This window comes from Balaenoptera acutorostrata, chromosome 4, assembly GCF_949987535.1.
Source record: "Balaenoptera acutorostrata chromosome 4, mBalAcu1.1, whole genome shotgun sequence".
In the NCBI taxonomy this organism is placed as follows: domain Eukaryota; kingdom Metazoa; phylum Chordata; class Mammalia; order Artiodactyla; family Balaenopteridae; genus Balaenoptera; species Balaenoptera acutorostrata.
Window position 1 is genome coordinate 11865276 of NC_080067.1, and position 17214 is coordinate 11882489.

The following is a 17214-nucleotide window of genomic DNA, read 5'->3' on the forward strand; positions in this document are numbered from 1 at the left end:
ACTCCCACTGCTGCTTCCCTGATGGGCTTATTCCCAGTGGTTGCTCCTGGGTATAGAGCTTAAGTTGTCACCTGGCTGGGAGTTAGGGGGTGGCGGCTGCTCTCGTATCTGGTGCGTGGAGAGCTGTGGAAGGGGATCAGGGCCCCAGTCGTGTCTTGAGAGTAGAGCGATGGGCGTAAATGTTTGAACCCGTCACTCAAGAGCATCGCCCGGCCGGCGGGGGTGGCCTCACTCACAGAGCCTCCCGTTCTCCTGAGCAGCAGCTGAAGAAGACGGTGGACGAGCTGCAGGCCAAGCTGGCCCTGGCGAAGGGCGAGTACAAGACGGCCCTGAGGAACCTGGAGACGATTTCGGACGAGATCCATGAGCGGCGGCGCTCCAGCGCCATGGGGCCCCGTGGGTGCGGTGTCGGGGCCGAGGGTGGCAGCCCGGCTGCCGAGGACCTGTCGGGGCGCAAGCCCGAGCCTGACGCTGTTTCTGGTGAGTCAGGGGCACATGTGCAGCTAGTGCGGCCTGCTTCCTGGGGCCTCCCCCGTCGGTGGGACACTGTTCACCACGATGCTACTGAGCATCCTCGGAGTCAGGATTCTGTGGTTAGACATGTTTGGGAAACGTTACACTTGCACCCCCGAGATTCCCAGTACATGTTAGGGCATTGAAGGCTCTGAGAAGTCCCGCAGGGAAGACGAGTCGTCTGGAATAGGGACTTGGGAATCAGATTTGATTCAAGTCCTGACCTTCCCACTATGACTAGTACGTGACATGGGCCAGGGTGTAACTTCCTGTCTGTTTCTTCCCCTGTAAAGCGGGGGGCACGTGATGGTCGCTGTTGTCCACGACGGAGAGCAGTAGTCAGGATTAAATGAAGGAGCACCGGCCCCCAGTGGTCACCGCACATGCGTCTGTCCTTGGGGACCTGTTTTCCAAGGACCACCCCTGGGAAATGGATACAGAGGGTTGTGGTGGCTTCCTCTATGTCAGTCCAGAAAACCACCCCAGCACTGTCTCTGCGCACATCCTTCTTTGCCTTTTCTGTGGAATGATGGCTGTTGGCCCTTCCCCACACTCCTCCCTTGGCTGTTCCTTAATTCAGCCAATAAACATTCAAGTGCCAGGCCCCAGGTAAAAGAAAAGGAAACTAATTTGAGCAACACTGATGTGAGTAGTTTAGTATACATCATCTCATAAACCCTGTGTGGAGAGGAACATGAAGCTCAGAGAGGTTAAGTACCTTGACCAAGGCCACACAGCGAGTAGTGGAGATGGGATTTGAACTCAGAGCTGAGCCCATCTTCTGTGCTCAGCATTACAGTACTTCTCGTGGATGATCACCTGTGGGATGCTACAGGCTGTTTTTAAAGCAGAGGGAGGAGGGAAAGGGGAGTGGGATCACGTGCGGGCTGAGGGGGAAATAGTTCAAAGCTGAGGCGGCTTTCAAACCGTGAGAATGACGTGTCTCTGGGCCTTGGTCATAATGGTCCACAAAACAAACGAGGCACAAGCCACAGAGCACTGTAAGGGAATTGTGTTCTTCTGTGGCCAGTAGTGATCTAGCTGGGCTCCGAGCACGTCTTTTATGAGATCACAAGTTACTCAGAAGGTGGTCCCAGCAGACACTCCACGCAGGGCCGTCTCGTCCAGCAGCTTCTGCTGCCCATCCCGTGGAAGGAGGCAGCCCTGAAGCCTGGCTGGCTGGCTTGGTTCAGGGTGCGTTACGCAGGCCAGCTCTCTTCCTGTGCATGGGGGGATCTGTTTGGGGGACTTGGGTGGATAAAACCCCTGATCTGCGGCTGAATTCGGCTTCCACCTTCAGGCAGTGTCTGGTGATGGTGACCTCTAGGGCAGGGGCTGGAAAGTGATGGTTAGGACACTGACTATCCGTGGGGTCCAGCGGCTTCCCTGCAAGGTGCTCTGGAGTCTGGTCACGCGAGCTCAGGACGGCCATGTCACTCCTCTCCAGCGCCCTGATCCTGGGATCAGGTGGCTGGACCCTGCAGCTGCCAAGCCCTGTCTAGCTCCTGCCTGCAGCGGACGCGTCTGGAGACGTGTAAGGAACTGGGTGGCTGTCTGTCTGGCCTGGGTGATGGCTGTTCTCTCTCCTCCTAGTGGCCTCCGAGGCCTTCGAAGATGACAACTGCAGCACCTTTGTGTCTGAAGATGATTCGGAGACCCAGTCCGTGTCCAGCTTCAGCTCGGGACCCACGAGCCCGTCGGAGATGCCCGAGCAGTTCGCCGCAGCCGTGAGGCCCGGCAGCCTGGACCTGCCCAGCCCCATGTCCCTGTCAGAATTTGGGATGATGTTCCCGGTGCTGGGCCCCCGCAGTGAGTGCAGCGGGGCCTCCTCCCCTGAGTGCGAGGTGGAGCGAGGTGAGTTGAGCCCCCTGCCCGGGGGTGCCCGCCTGGAGGCCGCGCTCAGGGCCTCGGTGCACATGCTGTGGTGTGGCGGCCTGAGATGGCTCCCAGCTCCACTCCCAACCTGCTTCCTTCTGTATCTCCCATCACAACAGTCCTCTTGACAAGCACCTGCTAGAGAGGTTTCTGTTTCCCAGCTGTTACATGAGTGTGACAGATTTCATCTGCAAAGATGAGGGACATATACGGTTTCCCACGCAACGAAAGCAGTAGGCAGTCCTGTGATGGAAGCCCTTGTGTGATGCGCACAGTGGGGCCACACTGGGAGTCTGGAGGTTGAGCCGGCTGACGGGCTGGGGCCCAGGGGACCCTTGGAATTGTCGGTACTCACCCCGTGATCTTTACGTTTCTACAGGAGACAGGGCGGAAGGGGCAGAGAATAAAGCAAGTGACAAAGCCAGCAACCATCGGGGTCTCGGCAGCAGCAGCGGTGACAGTGGCGAGAGCCCGAGCAGCACGTCCCCCGAGGGCCAGGCCTTGGAGGACAGGATGCGGCAGCTGTCCCTGCAGGGCTCGAAGGGCAGGGACAGGGTCATCGCGGACATAGACGTGGTGCAGATCGGCTGATCGAGCCGCGGCTCTGGCCCAAGCGCATATCAGTATTTAGACATGAAACCGTATGGAGAACAATTGTGCCAATAATCATTTAATATATGCCAAATCCCAAGCATTGCCTCTAAACTGCACTAATGACGTTTCAGTGAGCTTGAGAGCTGAAGATGTTTCTTCTGGGTAAGAGCTCTCAGGCTGGTGTTTTTCAGCACAGAGTCGTTGCAGGTGGGCTGTGACCAGGCCCACGGCCTTTGTGGAACGTCCCCCGTCAGTGCTGTGGACGCAGTAACTGGTTCCCAGGAAAAACCCCCGAGCCGGGAAAGGGGCCGGGGAGCTGAGCCCCAGCGGGCTCAACAGCTGGCTCAATTGGGAAAATTGCCTTGTTCTCTCCTTTATATCCGAGGGGATCTAAAGGAAAACAAGTACACAAGACAAAACTCAAATATTCAGAACGACACCTTTTCGACCCAATGAAGGCTTAAAAAAAAAAAATCCAAGGACACAATTCATTTTCAACATCTCTGGTTTTCAGAGGGGGCTTTTAAAAAAGTGAATTTGCTGGGACACCCATTAAAATCATCTTCTGTAAAAGGTCACCGAGAGCTGCACTTTTGGGGGTGGGAAAGGTGAATGCCGGTGTGGGGATGGGGGGGGGGAACGAGGGCAGCAGGGGCCTGTCGCAGAAGGGGGTTCGTGGCTGTGGAAGAAAAGGTTCTACAGCGTAAGCCTCATCCTACCGGCCCAGGGGACTTATTCTAAGAGAAGTGCATGGGGAATGGTTGCCAGTGTTGTTCTAGATTGACAAGGTGTTAATTTCTCTGTAGGCTGTAACTTTAAAAATAATTTAAGGGTTATGCTGCACTAGTATTTCTTAGAGGAAATTGTTCCTTACAGCTAGGAAAGGGAGGAGGCACGTGTTGGCAAAGGCTGTTAAATAGAAGCAATGGTGTTTGTTATGCTAATAGTGTTAAGTGTTCTATTACTACTTTTCTTGTTTTCATGGTTACACATATTTAGAGCATTGTATTTTATTTGTCCTTTTTTGTTAAGAAAACTTAGCATTTCTAAAAGAAAAAAAAGCAACCCCATTCAAGTTGCCCATTAAGTCTGTCAAGCTTATATATTTGTCATTTGTAAATCCCTTCATACTATCCTGTTTTCTCCTTTTTTAATGACCGATACAGTATCCTAATTACAAGGTTATTTTGTACTTGTCTTAATACCTTGAGTGTAATAAAAATGGCTTACGAAAATGTCTTTCTGTGACTTCAAATAAGAAATCCTGATGTTGCCTAAATCTTCCAGACAGACAATCCTCTTGCCATAAGGAAGAGCATGGAATGCAGTGGTCATCTGTTCTTATTTTCGGTTAAGGTCCTGGATCCTAACAATTTAAGCCCTGATTACCAGGTTTGAATTAGAATTCCACTTCTGCTGCTACTAAAGCCGAGCAGTACGGAGACGCAGTGGCAGGAGAATAAATAAAGATGAGGTGCTTATGCTGGAGGCCTGGTTCTCCTGTCTGTGGCGCCTGGGCATCTCCTAGGTCTCAGCCCCAGAGGTTGATTAGTGATTCAGGTGTACTTGGGCACTGGACTTTGAAAAGCTCCCCAGTTGTTTCTATTCTCTTTCTATATTGGCCCAACCAAAATTAATCTTTACTTGTACATCGTGAGCTCTATTTAGAGCTCTGTTACAGAATTCAACATTACAATATAGTAAATTGTTTATATAGGTCTCCTCCATTGGATTTTGAGGGCAGGGATTAGGTCTTAGTTTGCATCCCGTGTAAGATCTTTAACACAAAAAAGCTTCAGATCATGTTTATAGTAAATATACCTCTTCTTATGCTTTAGATTTTTCTTTAAAAAGTCATTGAAAAGCAATCCACCTAAAATATGCTACAAGTAAAAGCACTATTTATCAAAGTGAAATCTCACTATCATCACTAGTACAATCTACCACTGAATGTAAAAGAACAGACTTTTTTTGTTGAAGTGTGAATTTTCATTCAAGTAATGAGTTCTGTTTTAGATGGAACATACCACATGAAGTCCTCTAATAATTTCTCTAGGTTAAACTATGCAGTTTCCATAAGTATAAACATTTTATTTCAATTAAAGATAATAGAAATACAAAAGAAGTTTTAATAATCAGAGATGATGAAAAATTCCACTGTGTTAATTTTTAGATCTTTAAAATCTTGAGCATCATTCTACTCTGATGAATTTTTATGTAAACAACTGGGAATTTTTTCAAATGCAACCCAATTACCATATATTAAATCCTCAATTGTATTTTCTTTAGAGTGATGATGTTACCATAAGAACACTGAACTACAGAGCAATTTAAAAAAGACTATACAAACTAAATTGTAATGTCTTCAATGTCTCAGACTACTACTTTCATCAACCTGATAAACCTACACTGATGAATATACCTCAGTTCTCTTTACATGAGTCAATGGGAGACAGGTATCTAACTTCAACAACCTTCATTCTTAAGCATGAGCATCTTCATGCTAAGTTAATTAGTATTAAAACTTTATCCTTTCATAACCTATGGGCAACAGTAAACATTTAAAGCCATAAATAATGCAGAATTAAAATCTCATGGTTAACATGATTCATTTGGTAATTAGGTGCCCAGGATGTACAGGAGAGTCACGACACAAGCAGGTCTACCTTACAACATGCTCTGCCAAGAAGACAACATAATGTAAATACTTCAGAATATTATCCCAGCCTACTGTTCCACTCAGTGAGTCTACACCCCTCATTTTCCTCGTCTGGTCTCGGTTCCCTCTTAGCAAGGGCACTGATCTCAGTACTTGACTGGGCCTAATCTTTAAGCATCTACACTTCTTTGTACAATGCGGCCCCTAAATGCAAGCCCACTCCGTATATACACAAAACCATGTGAATGGTACTCCTAAGTGACATAGGGTAATTCTGACTACATACAGTTCTCACCACACACCCTGACTTCAGCACCAGATTCCACAGGAACGTTTTTAGAGATTAATTCTGTTTTGATGATTGTGTTCAGTGTCCTGGAGATCTGTGTCCTCATTTGAAGAGTTGATGTTTGGTGAGTATAAGATCCAGCTATTGCTGCGGTTTCTCTGTCACTGCAGTTGTGTTGTCTTGATGGGGATAATACTATTAAAGTCCAAGAAAAACGGTCCTTCTTGTTTAGGCAAAAATGTACTGGGAATGATATTGTAGATCCCAGCAGGTATGTTTTCTAGTTCCAGGTAGCAAAACCCACACCTATATTCAGGGAAAAATGAGAACAAGGTTTTCAGGTGATTATGCCACAGAAAGTAAAGTGTAAAGTAGATAGCAATCAAAATGCCAACATTACCTGTAGTCACCACTAGATTTTCTCTGAAAGCCATGGGGACCAGGGTCTCCCACCACAGAAACTGTTACAACTTCAAATCCAACACTATATTGCCTAGCAGTAAAAAACAAATTTTTGCTGTTATTAAGTCGTCTCAAACACATACCCAAAATAACTATACCTAAAGTGCAGATGGACTATTAAATCAAGTACATGCTTCTAAAAGCTTCAGTAGGAGGAAACAGCACTCTGAGACACATGCATACTATTTTGACTCTTAATTACAGAAAACACCATTTATATTTTTAAATTGATGCCATAAAGATTAATATTTTATTAAACTTACTTTAGAAGAGACTATTTTTACCACAGGCTCTCAGAGAATAATGTTAAATTTAAATGATAAAATACTGTATTAGGCAGAAAAAGTAGAACAGGAGAGGACCCTGAAATAAGATCTAAATTTACAGAAATAATTAGCATATGGTACACAAGGCATTCCAAATCAGTAGGGAAAGGATTACTTATGTAGGTGGTGATAAGGTGACAAAAGCTTAGAAAAAAAATTGTTATATTGTATTTCACACCAAATAAAAAATACATTCCATATGGACTTTAAAAAAATAATGTAATAAATAAAACCATAAAAGAACTAGAAGAAAGTACGGTGAAAATTTATTTGATATTAGGGTGAGAGTTCCTGCCCACAGCAAAATAAACCAAAAGAAACAGATCTGATTATAAAGAAAATTTTTTTTCTATGTGAGAAAAAAAATTAATCTGGGAAAAATACCTGCAAATATGTGATGGAGTTAATACCTTTACATACGTACCCTTATTCATGCTTACAATTAAGAAAAACGTGACAAGTCCAACAGAAAAATGGTCAAAAGACATGAATATATGAATAAAGGAAACAATACACATCGTCAATAAACATTTTTCCATATTCAAGCTACATGGTAATGAAATACAAAAGGGCAATTAGGTACCTTATTTCACTTATCAAACTGGTAAAGGCTTTTAAAATGACTGGAAAAATAGCTTAGTCTTATCTAAAGGATTATTAGTTTCTTTTGAAATAGTCTGTAATTACAGGAAGGCAAAATTAAGCCTAGTTTTATTTAGAAGCTAGTACTATTTTTATTTGTATTCTCTGTATTTTTTAAACCTTTTTAAATTGTGAAATATAACAAAGTGCACATAAAACAAATACACAGCTTAACAAATAATTCATAAAGTGAACAAACACCTGGGTTACCCCCACCTCAGTCAGCAAAACCCTCTCAGCACCGCAGAAGTCCCTGTGTGTTCCCTTCTCATCACCGCCTCTGTCCCCCAGAGCTAACTCGTCTGGTGATCACTTTCCTGCTTTGTCTATAGTCTGACTACGTAAGTGTGCATCCTTCAATAATAGTTTAGTTTTACCTGTTCTTGACTTCATACAAGTGGCAGTCAAGAACAGGTAAACAGTCACATATTCTGTTATGTGGCTTCTGTCACTCAGTCTTGTTCCCAAGACTTACCCATGTTGTGGGGAGCTGTAATTTATTTTCATTGTTATGGAGGAGTCTTACCGTATGACTGTTTTATAATCTTAAATGCCACTGACGAACACTGGCTTTTCTAATTTTTGGCTCTTACACAATTTATTGGCCATTTGGATTATTTCTCTTATGACATGCCTATTCAAGTTTTTGTTTATTTTTGTTTTTATTTTTTAAAAACTGCAGACTTGGGACTTCCCTGGTGGTCCAGTGGTAAAGAATCCACCTTACAATGCAGGGGACACGGGTTTGATCCCTGGTCAGGGAACTAAGATCCCACATGCCGCGGGGCAACTAAGGCCACATGCCACAACTACTGAGCTCGTGCGCCTCAACTAGAGAGCCTGTGTGCTGCAAACTACAGAGCCCACGCGCCCTGGAGCCAGCGCGCCACAACTAGAGAAAAGAAAACCTGCACGCCACAACTACAGAGAAGCCCATGCGCCGCAACGAAAGATCCCACATGCCTCAACGAAGATCCCGTGTGCCGCAACTAAGACCCAACGCAGCCAAAAAAAAAAAAAAAAAAACCAAAAATGCAGACTTTCTTCTTACTAATGTAGGATATTTACAAATCTTTTTATGTGCTCTTTGTGTCTTAAGTCTTTCCTTATCCTGAGGTTCTTATCTCCTGTATTAGTAATCCACCTGGAATTGATTTTTAGATTGGATGTGAGACAGGGGTCTAATCACCTTTTTGGCATGTGGATATTAATTATTCCAGCACCATTATTGAATGGTGCCCTTTCCTCACTCCTCTTTAATAATAAATTAAGTGTCCATATATATATGTATTTCAAAACCCTATTCTGTTCCACTAAACTCATTTTTAATATAACATTATTAATTTAAGAAAGTTACTTATCACAAACCTTGGTCCTCTTAGCTCGATCAGTAGTGGCCCAGTCTTCTCTATATGGAATTGGTAAATGGGGTTATTTTTGTGTGTCTCTTGGAAATTTCCACATCCTCCGGCACTCTGACCACTCCACTTTCCATTAATCTAATAAAACAAAGCTTTTGTATTAACAAAACTTCACATTCTGTAATTCTACTTTAAAGACAAAATTCCTTTGGGCCTTAAAAAAAAAAGAAAAAAGAAAAAAAAAAAGCAACTCTCCACCGTGGCTGCATCCTCTCTCTCCAGGCTTTATTGCCACCGGCAGCCAGCATCCCTCTCCAAGTCAGCCCGGCCACTTTGCTACTCTCAGCCCTGTCTCCAACTCTCAGCCTTCAAGTCTGCCCTGCCAAGAATTCTCCCTAAAATCCTCTTCCACATGTCCAGCCCGCCCTGCAGAGTCAATCTCAAATTCTGCTTAAGGCCTTCCCTTCTGACCAAGGTTTGCATCAGTCTTCTTTCTCTGAATTAATTTTTTCCCACAGAATCACTTAACGGTGCTCACTGAAGAGCTTGTATTCCAACCCAGACTGGAGACTATTCACATTTCCCTTGTAGTCCTGTCAAGTCCCAGAATGTTTTTACTTTGTAAGAAATTGTTAAACATGAAAAAATAAATGAGAAAAGGAGAAAAAGGAAAGGGAATTCTAAGATTTCAATGAGATTATGACCCAGAGAAAAAATTCTCTTACCTGTTTTGATACGGTATATGGTGAAGGAATCTTTGAAAAAGTAAAGCTGCATGCTGAGTACACCTAGAGTAAAAAAAAAAAAAGATTATTATAGTGATAAAATTTATGCTTATAAAAACACTAAAGTGATGAAAGAATGTTTTGGAAGACTAAGAAATTAGTTGGCGTATATAATAGTCCTGATTCTGTAGGCAGCCTGGCATCAGGGCAGGAATAAACAACTGCGGGTTGGGCAGCTAAGGCTCTGTCTGCTGCTAACTGTATGACTCAGGACACACCACAATCTCCCCAGGCCTTGGCTTCTGCATGTGAAGAATGAAGGGGTGAAAGCAGCTCCCAAAGCCCCTTTTGTCACTAAAAATCTATTCAAATTGAGCTTCTTGACTGATCTACGACAAACAAACCTATGCAGAACAAAATTACAATGGCCTTCCCAGCTACCTGAGAGCCATGTTTATAGGCAATCGATTGCCTTTCACTAAGTTCAAGGTCTTCTTTTTTAATTCAATAAAAATATTATGTAGACTAAAGGAGCTTTTATTGCTCTGTGAATTTATTAGTCCAACATACCAAATTACCTCAGGACTAAACTACTACTCTAAAAACTAAAATGTTCATTCAAAATAAAAATTTTACCATTCAAAAGCATTATTTTCTGCATGAAGCATCATCATAATTTAATACTGAATTGTTATACAGATAAACACACACTCAACAATATATAGATCAATCTTTATAAATAAACCTTTTTTGTAGATAATCCCACTTACAAAGCAGAGATGTTATGTACCTTCTATTATTGTTCTGTCATGTTGGTTTACTTACCCGGACTGTGTAATGGATTGTGTTCTGTTTTTCATACTGAGAAACCACCAATGTAAAGGTATGGGTCCCAGGTGTGGTTAGCTTTATCTTAGTCAAATAATGAGGGCTGTTAATTCGAATCCCATCAATGTACGGAGGTGGGTCAGCTGCAAATAAACAAGTAGGTTTACAGAAGACAGGACTTTATTTTCTTTAGTTTTTAATTTAAGTTTTATGGTTGATGTAGGAAAAATAATTAAATGGATGGACATCCCCTTAATTAATTCATCTTTAAAATATAACGTACTAAAGAATTACAATTTCAATTTAAAACTTTACAATTAAGCAATTTAAAACTTTAAAATAGTTTCTAATAAATAAAAAGAGATCTTTTGGAATACATCCAGTGAGGTATATGATAATCCCTGCTATTTGCCCTATGTTTTATTTTTCTCTCCTGGTAGAGGATTTTAAAATCAAGATTAACTTTTTTTCTTTTAAGGAAAATTTTAAAAAAGATACAAAGAAGTATATAAACATATATCTATTTCCCACCACTCAGAATTAAATTAACATATTTTTGTCACACTAGCTTCTTTATAAAACAAAGTTCCTTTTAACCATCACCCTTAATATTCCATTCCACTCTGACGGATTTGATGGGCAACCTTTCAGACTTTCTCTCTCTCACACACACACACACGAGCATATATCTAAAAAAACAGACAGTATATGTCTTATCTTTCATTTTTCACTCAAGTTTTTGAGATCCATGTTGATCTACATAGATACAGTTCATTCCTTTTAAATCCATGTGAACAGTATTATATGCCATCATATGAATAGGACATATTTTATCTATACTCCCCCATCTAGTTATTCAGACAATGTGGAGATTTGGATTATTTCCAATATTTTGCTATCACACACAATGCTGCCTGTCATATTCTTTCACAGTCTCATGAATCAAGGCTGATACAATACAATCATTTCATGCATGTCAATTAAGTCATTTAAGATCAATGCTATATCACTGAGGTTATTTAGGAACACTGAATATTTATAATGTAATTTGTAGAAAAAATTTTAGTATCTCAAACAGGTAGTAAGTCTCTCAAGCTTAGAGGTGGTTCGATCTAGTGTGAAGGGGAAAAGAATGGGCACGCCTGTGGTCCTGAAAGGTGTGACCTATGTCTCAGTTTACTCTCCTGTCAGATGGAGAACAGTCTGATTTACCTCAGAGTATTGTGATGAAAATAAAACTATAAACCAGAAAGTATCCTGAAATGGCAAAGTCACTATGTGTAAGAGAGGAAGCATTGTTTTTTAAAAAATCCAAGTACAAAGAGTAACAAGTTGTTGAAATTCAAAAGCCATGTAACATGCTAATGCTAGGAATATACTCACAAAAGTTGTGCTTTTTTGGTTATATAATGACCAACATGAAAAATGGAAAATTTAGCTAGTTGAACTTGACATCTATCACTGGACCTACCGTGCGCCATGCACATCCCAGAAAACCTTGGGATCCCCTCAGTGCAGCATAATGGGGAAGAAGGCCATGTTTTCCTATGATCAAGCAAAACGACCTGGACAAAACCACTTTTGATCCCATCTCCCCCATCAGTGCCCATGTCTCTGCACAGCCTTCTTGAAAGAACGGTCAGTGATTGCTTCCTTACCTCAGGCCCTCCTCAATCCACTCCACCTGGGCTTCCAGCCCACCTCTCGCCAACTCTGTTCTTGTCCAGGCCAACGATGCTGCCAGGGCGCTAGGTCCAACAGTCTCTTCTCTAGCCTAATCTCACTGGACCTCAGAAAGAGCAATGGGTGGAGCTGTCCACTCTTTCCCGCACGGAGTATTTTCTTCCCTTGGGTTATGTGAAACCTTACTCTGTCTCGTCAGGTACTCTGTTCAAATTCTTCTGTGGTAACTTGCCCTCTGCTCAACCGTAAGATGCCAGAGTCTAAGGGCCAGGTGCTGGGTGTTCATCTCTGAACCTACAACTCTCTCCGTAGGTGATTTATATACAGTCCTACCTTCAAATGCCTTCCTTATCCCCGACTCCTCCATCTGTACCTGCGGCCCTACCCTTGTCCCAGAATTCTGCTCAAAACCCCAACTGCCTACTTGGCACCTTCACTTGGAGAGCTAACAGGGATCTCAAATTTAACAAAACCAATAATTAACTTTTGATTTAACTCCACAACAAATCTGCTCCCTCCCCTGCCCCCACCAACATTTACATCTCAGTCAATGTTACACCTTTCTATGGCTCAAGCCCAAAACACAGGGATCATCCTTGACTCCTCTTTGACCACACATTAACCCAAGTCCTGACAACCCTAACCAAACCCAAATCAAACCCTAACCAACCCAAACCAAAGTCCTGACAACCCTAACCAACCCAAACCAAATCTGTCCACTCCCCATCTCCACTTTAGCACCCTCAGTGCAAACCACCATCACTTCTCACATAAATAAAATCACCTAATTGGGTTCTCTGCTTCCATTTTTTGTCCCCTCCAACATATTCTACAAAGAATTTTCTTAAAAAAAAAAATCAGATAATGCCATTTTCCTGATTAAGACCCTCCAAAGATTTCCCATCGCACTTAGAGCAAAATCCAAACCCTTTCCTGAGCTGATAGACCTCCTGTGATCTAAGCCTGCATACCTCTGACCATTTCTGTGATACCACACTTCCCAGGTCTCCTGGCCTTTCTTCTGTTCCCAGAAAACACCTATCTTTCCCTCATTTTAGGGTCCTTGCACTTGCTGTTCCCTCTGCTTATAATGCTTTTACCTCTACTTCTAATGCTTTTACCTCTACTTCTTTGCATGACTGACTCCTGTTCGTGATTCAGAGTTCCTCTTATCCCTTCTCAAAGAGACCTTCCATGGCCACCCAACCAAAGTAACCAATGTGACCCTATGCATTTCTTTACAAATATGTGTCACTATCAGGTCTTTTTTTTCTTATTGTTTGTCTCCCAAACTAGAACATAAACTAACAGCTCCTATCATGAAGTGATAAAAAATTTTTTTTTTAATGTGAAAGCAAAATGGTCTCAACACAGTATGTTAATGCCTTAGGGAAAGATTTACTTTGCCTGGCAAGAAGGTTATCACAGAGAAAATAACATAAACTGGATCCTAACCACATTCATTACGCAGAATAGGGTAAAAGGAATATGTGGGCAGAGGGCAGGTAGAAGAGATTCTCGGCAGAAGAAACTGTGTGAAAAGAGGGGCAACAAGGGCAGGGTGTGTTCAGGAGAAGCCAGACCCACTGTGACATGCTGGGGCATGAGATAAAGGGGGACAGTGAGGTGAAGGCCGGAATATAAAAAGCCTTAGACATCAAGCTGAAGAGCTTGGATTTTATCCAAGAGTCCATGGAAAACCACAGAATTTCTGATCAGGGAAAAAAGATAGGATTTAAATTTTAGAAACAAAGCTCTGACAGCAATGTGCAAGAGTGCAGAAATCCCAAATTCCTGAGGTCTCTAAATTAAAAATAAATCAAAACAAAACACACAAGTAGCATAAATACCTACCCAACTGTTTGAGTAGTTTCTATTAGTCTATCAGCATAATTATTAGTTTCTGCATATTATCTACATAAAATTTGTCATTTTCAAGTTAATCACACAAATAGAATTTTAATGTTTGTTTGAATGTCTGTTTACTAAACATACCTGGGTAATAAACTTTTTTCCCATCCGTCTTGTATACAACCATTGTGATAAATTCTCGATTATTTGCAAAATCATCCTAAAAGCACAAAGAGTCCTATATGGTTAGGAAAATGGGCTCAAAATGCTCCTGTGTGTGTGTGTTTGTGTATGGAGGTGGGGAGGGGAGGGGAAGGAGATTATTTCTAAGTTTAAGAGCATTTCTATTTAGTGTTATTAAAAAATGTCATTTTTCTGAATTAAATTGTCATTTCAATAGATGACCATATTGTATGAAGCAAGATACTAAAAAAACCACTCTAAAGCCATTAAAATTATGGTTACCCTTTATAAAATCAGGCCCAATGAATCAACATTTCCAAACCCTCTTTAGCATATTTTTATGTTAATATTCTTAAGATCTAAGCATATAGAATCAACACTAAAACCCTCTCTAGAAAGCATAAACTCCCTCATATTTTTCTTCATAGATGATTTTTGAATGAGATTTTAAGTGTATAATGATAAATGACCAATTTCCTTTGAGGAAAATATTCATTTATCTAAGTAAACACTATTTTCAAGCCACCTATATAAATGAAACAGGCTGGTGATCAAATTACATATCTTGCTCACAATGGTCTAATTATGTTTAAAAGAATTTCTGTATGGGATATAAGAAGGGTATCAGTACCTTGTCTGTTATGTGTCTACTAAGCAAAACCCAAACCGCAGCGCCCCCCTGTGGACACTGCACCTCCAACTTGTACTGGGGATTGTTGGCCAGGCTATAGGCATCTTTCACAGGTCCTTGCTTTGCATCCCAAGTGCTAAAGGACAAAATCAACAAAGAAAGTAGTAATTAAATTTCTCATAGAGCCAAACTGAAATACTATTTTTGTTTTGTGTTTCAAATACAATTAGGTTATCGGGTTTTCTTGTTTTTTAAATTTTTGGCATAACCAAGAAGCATATACAGAGAATAACTATTACACGATAGTCATCTGTGGGCATGACAAAAAGAGAGAGAATACTAGTCTTCCCAAATAATTTTATTTTAAATGGAAAAAGGGAGACTACTATAAAGCATATTCTGAAATGTGCAAAAAAGTTACCTGTGAATACATGTTGATTCTTTAAAAAGACCTGGATTCCAACTCAAATAAATCACATCATAATACTGGCAGAGATCATCCCATGAGATCCAAAATATTCCTGAAAATCAGACGTCTCTGTTAGTCTAAAAAAAAAATCTTAATGACTTGTCAGTTAAGTACATTTCACACTGTTAAAGCAAGTTATTTATTTAAAGATCAAATATTATTAAATTAAAAAGATATTTACCATTGTCTATTTTCTGAGCTGTTCGAGGATCAAAGTTTAAACACTTTTGCAACTCTGGGGTCCAGTTTTTTACATCGTTTTCACTATATCTTCCTTTCCAACGTAAATGACTCCAAGGATTTTTCAGTTGGATAAATCGCAGCCCCTATTTAAAAAACCAGGAGATAACGAAGTTGCAAAACAGTTTTACCATATTTTTATTAGTTATATCATTCTCCAAGCGAGGATGCAATTTGAATACTTATCCATTCTTTTCCCTACAAGTAAATTTGAAATTACTATTCTTTAATCAATACTTCCCCGAATCCCATATCTGATCAAAAACTATAAATGGCTACCTATCCCTAGAGCTATGCTGTCCATATGCAGCCACTAATCACACGTGATTAGTTATACTATAATTAAATCGGGACTTCCCCGGCAGTCCACTGGTTAAGACTCCGAGTTCTCAATGCAGGGGGCACAAATCTGATCCCTGGCTGGGGAACTAAGATCCCTCATGCCTCATGGCGCAGCCAAAAAAAGAAAAAAAAAAAAATTGGTATCATGTAATTCAGTTTACAAATCAGTTCCTTAGTCACAGTAGCCACATTTCAAAAGTTCAAGGACCAAGTGTACTAGTAGCTAAATGCATCGCACAGCACAGACACAGAACATTTTCATCATCACAGGAAGTTCTATTGGGCTGCCCTGCCTTAGAGCATCAGGTATTTCCTGTCCTTTCAGAGCCTACTCTACCCTGGTCTCAGTTTTCCAGTACCCATGCCCCACGTATTTGGCTCTAATCGAGCCCTTCCTCTCACAGTCCCACAAATGATCCTTATTCAGTTTCACCTCTAAACGCCCTTGCTCATACTGCTCCTGTTTCTGGAAGGCGCTCTCTGATCCCTTTTAGATCCTCTTTAGCTTCGTTCTCCACTGTCTCTCAGTGAAGACTGAAGCAATGAAAAGAACACGAACTTTGGAGTCCTAATGAAATGGGACCAAATTCCAGCTCAACTATTTATCAGCTTTATGGGCCTTGGTTGGTCATTACTCTGAGTTGTTGTGAAGATTAAATGGAGTAACATATGCAAAGTTGCTAGCACTTAGCAACTTCCTTCTCATTTTAATTACTACCTCTCCTTTAAAGTTCATAGTGCTAACAATCTGTATTACGTTAGTATACAACAAATAATATCCTATCTTATATCGTTTCCTACTTGTGCAAATGCAGGAGTCTTGTCTCCCCAGTGCGACTGTAAACTCCTTGAAATGGTGACACTATTATCCTTTTTCAGACGTCTCCACTGAGTTTATGGAACACAGTACGCGCTCAGTAAATACTGGGCATGTCTACAGAGTTGATTACATTAATTCAGAAAAACAAAAGAGCCTGTAAATCCAAAAGATTTGTCTTATTTCAAGGAGTCAACTTAGAAAATTGAGTTCCTTTTCTAATGATGTCACAAATCAAACTATTTGGAAGACATTTGAAAAAAAAAAACATTCCTTTGCTATTTCAAATGTGGCAAATCATGGCCTGGGGAAGATGTGATTTCTGGACATAAGCCAGACTAATTACTCTCAGGCCATATTCCCTAGAATCTTATTAATACAATTTCTGTTCTCAATCTCTTCTACACCACTTGTACCTCACCCTGCCCCTGCCACACATCAGCCAACAAACACTGAACTCTAACTCCATTCAAGGGCACTTTTGGTGGGAATGTAAATTGGGTCCAGCCATTATGAAAACAGTATGGAGAGTCCTCAAAAAATTAAAAATAGAACTGTCATATGATCAAGTAATTTCACTTCTGGGTATATTTGTCCACAGAAAACAAAAACACTAATCCAAAAAAGACATATCCACACCAATGTTCACTGCATCATCATATATAAGAGCCAAGATATGGAAACAACCTATGTGCCCACTGATGGATGAATGGATAAAGAAATC

General features: G+C 41.3%; 2 protein-coding genes across 5 annotated transcripts in view; one reads left to right on the forward strand and one right to left on the reverse strand.

The window, feature by feature from the left end:
- SH3BP5 (SH3 domain binding protein 5) overlaps nucleotides 1–4221 on the forward strand; it is a 70820-nt gene extending 66599 nt beyond the window's left edge. For all 3 annotated transcript variants that reach the window (XM_007166985.2, XM_007166987.3, XM_007166988.3), the window contains 3 exons: nucleotides 261–480; nucleotides 2107–2367; nucleotides 2768–4221. In XM_007166985.2, the coding sequence (XP_007167047.2) occupies nucleotides 261–480; nucleotides 2107–2367; nucleotides 2768–2979 (693 nt within the window). In that variant the 3' untranslated portion in view covers nucleotides 2980–4221. The remainder of the gene's footprint in view (nucleotides 1–260; nucleotides 481–2106; nucleotides 2368–2767) is intronic.
- Nucleotides 4222–4316: 95 nt separating this feature from the next.
- The window catches only part of CAPN7 (calpain 7), a 37368-nt gene continuing 24470 nt past the window's right edge, over nucleotides 4317–17214 (reverse strand). Inside the window, exons 13-21 of one of the 2 annotated variants that reach the window (XM_057545276.1) lie at nucleotides 15273–15417; nucleotides 15044–15143; nucleotides 14623–14758; nucleotides 13953–14028; nucleotides 10272–10417; nucleotides 9447–9509; nucleotides 8729–8859; nucleotides 6331–6423; nucleotides 4317–6236 (exon numbers count right to left, since the gene is read on the reverse strand). In XM_057545276.1, the coding sequence (XP_057401259.1) occupies nucleotides 6092–6236; nucleotides 6331–6423; nucleotides 8729–8859; nucleotides 9447–9509; nucleotides 10272–10417; nucleotides 13953–14028; nucleotides 14623–14758; nucleotides 15044–15143; nucleotides 15273–15417 (1035 nt within the window). In that variant the 3' untranslated portion in view covers nucleotides 4317–6091. The remainder of the gene's footprint in view (nucleotides 6237–6330; nucleotides 6424–8728; nucleotides 8860–9446; nucleotides 9510–10271; nucleotides 10418–13952; nucleotides 14029–14622; nucleotides 14759–15043; nucleotides 15144–15272; nucleotides 15418–17214) is intronic. The other variant, XM_057545277.1, reaches the window with a different exon arrangement.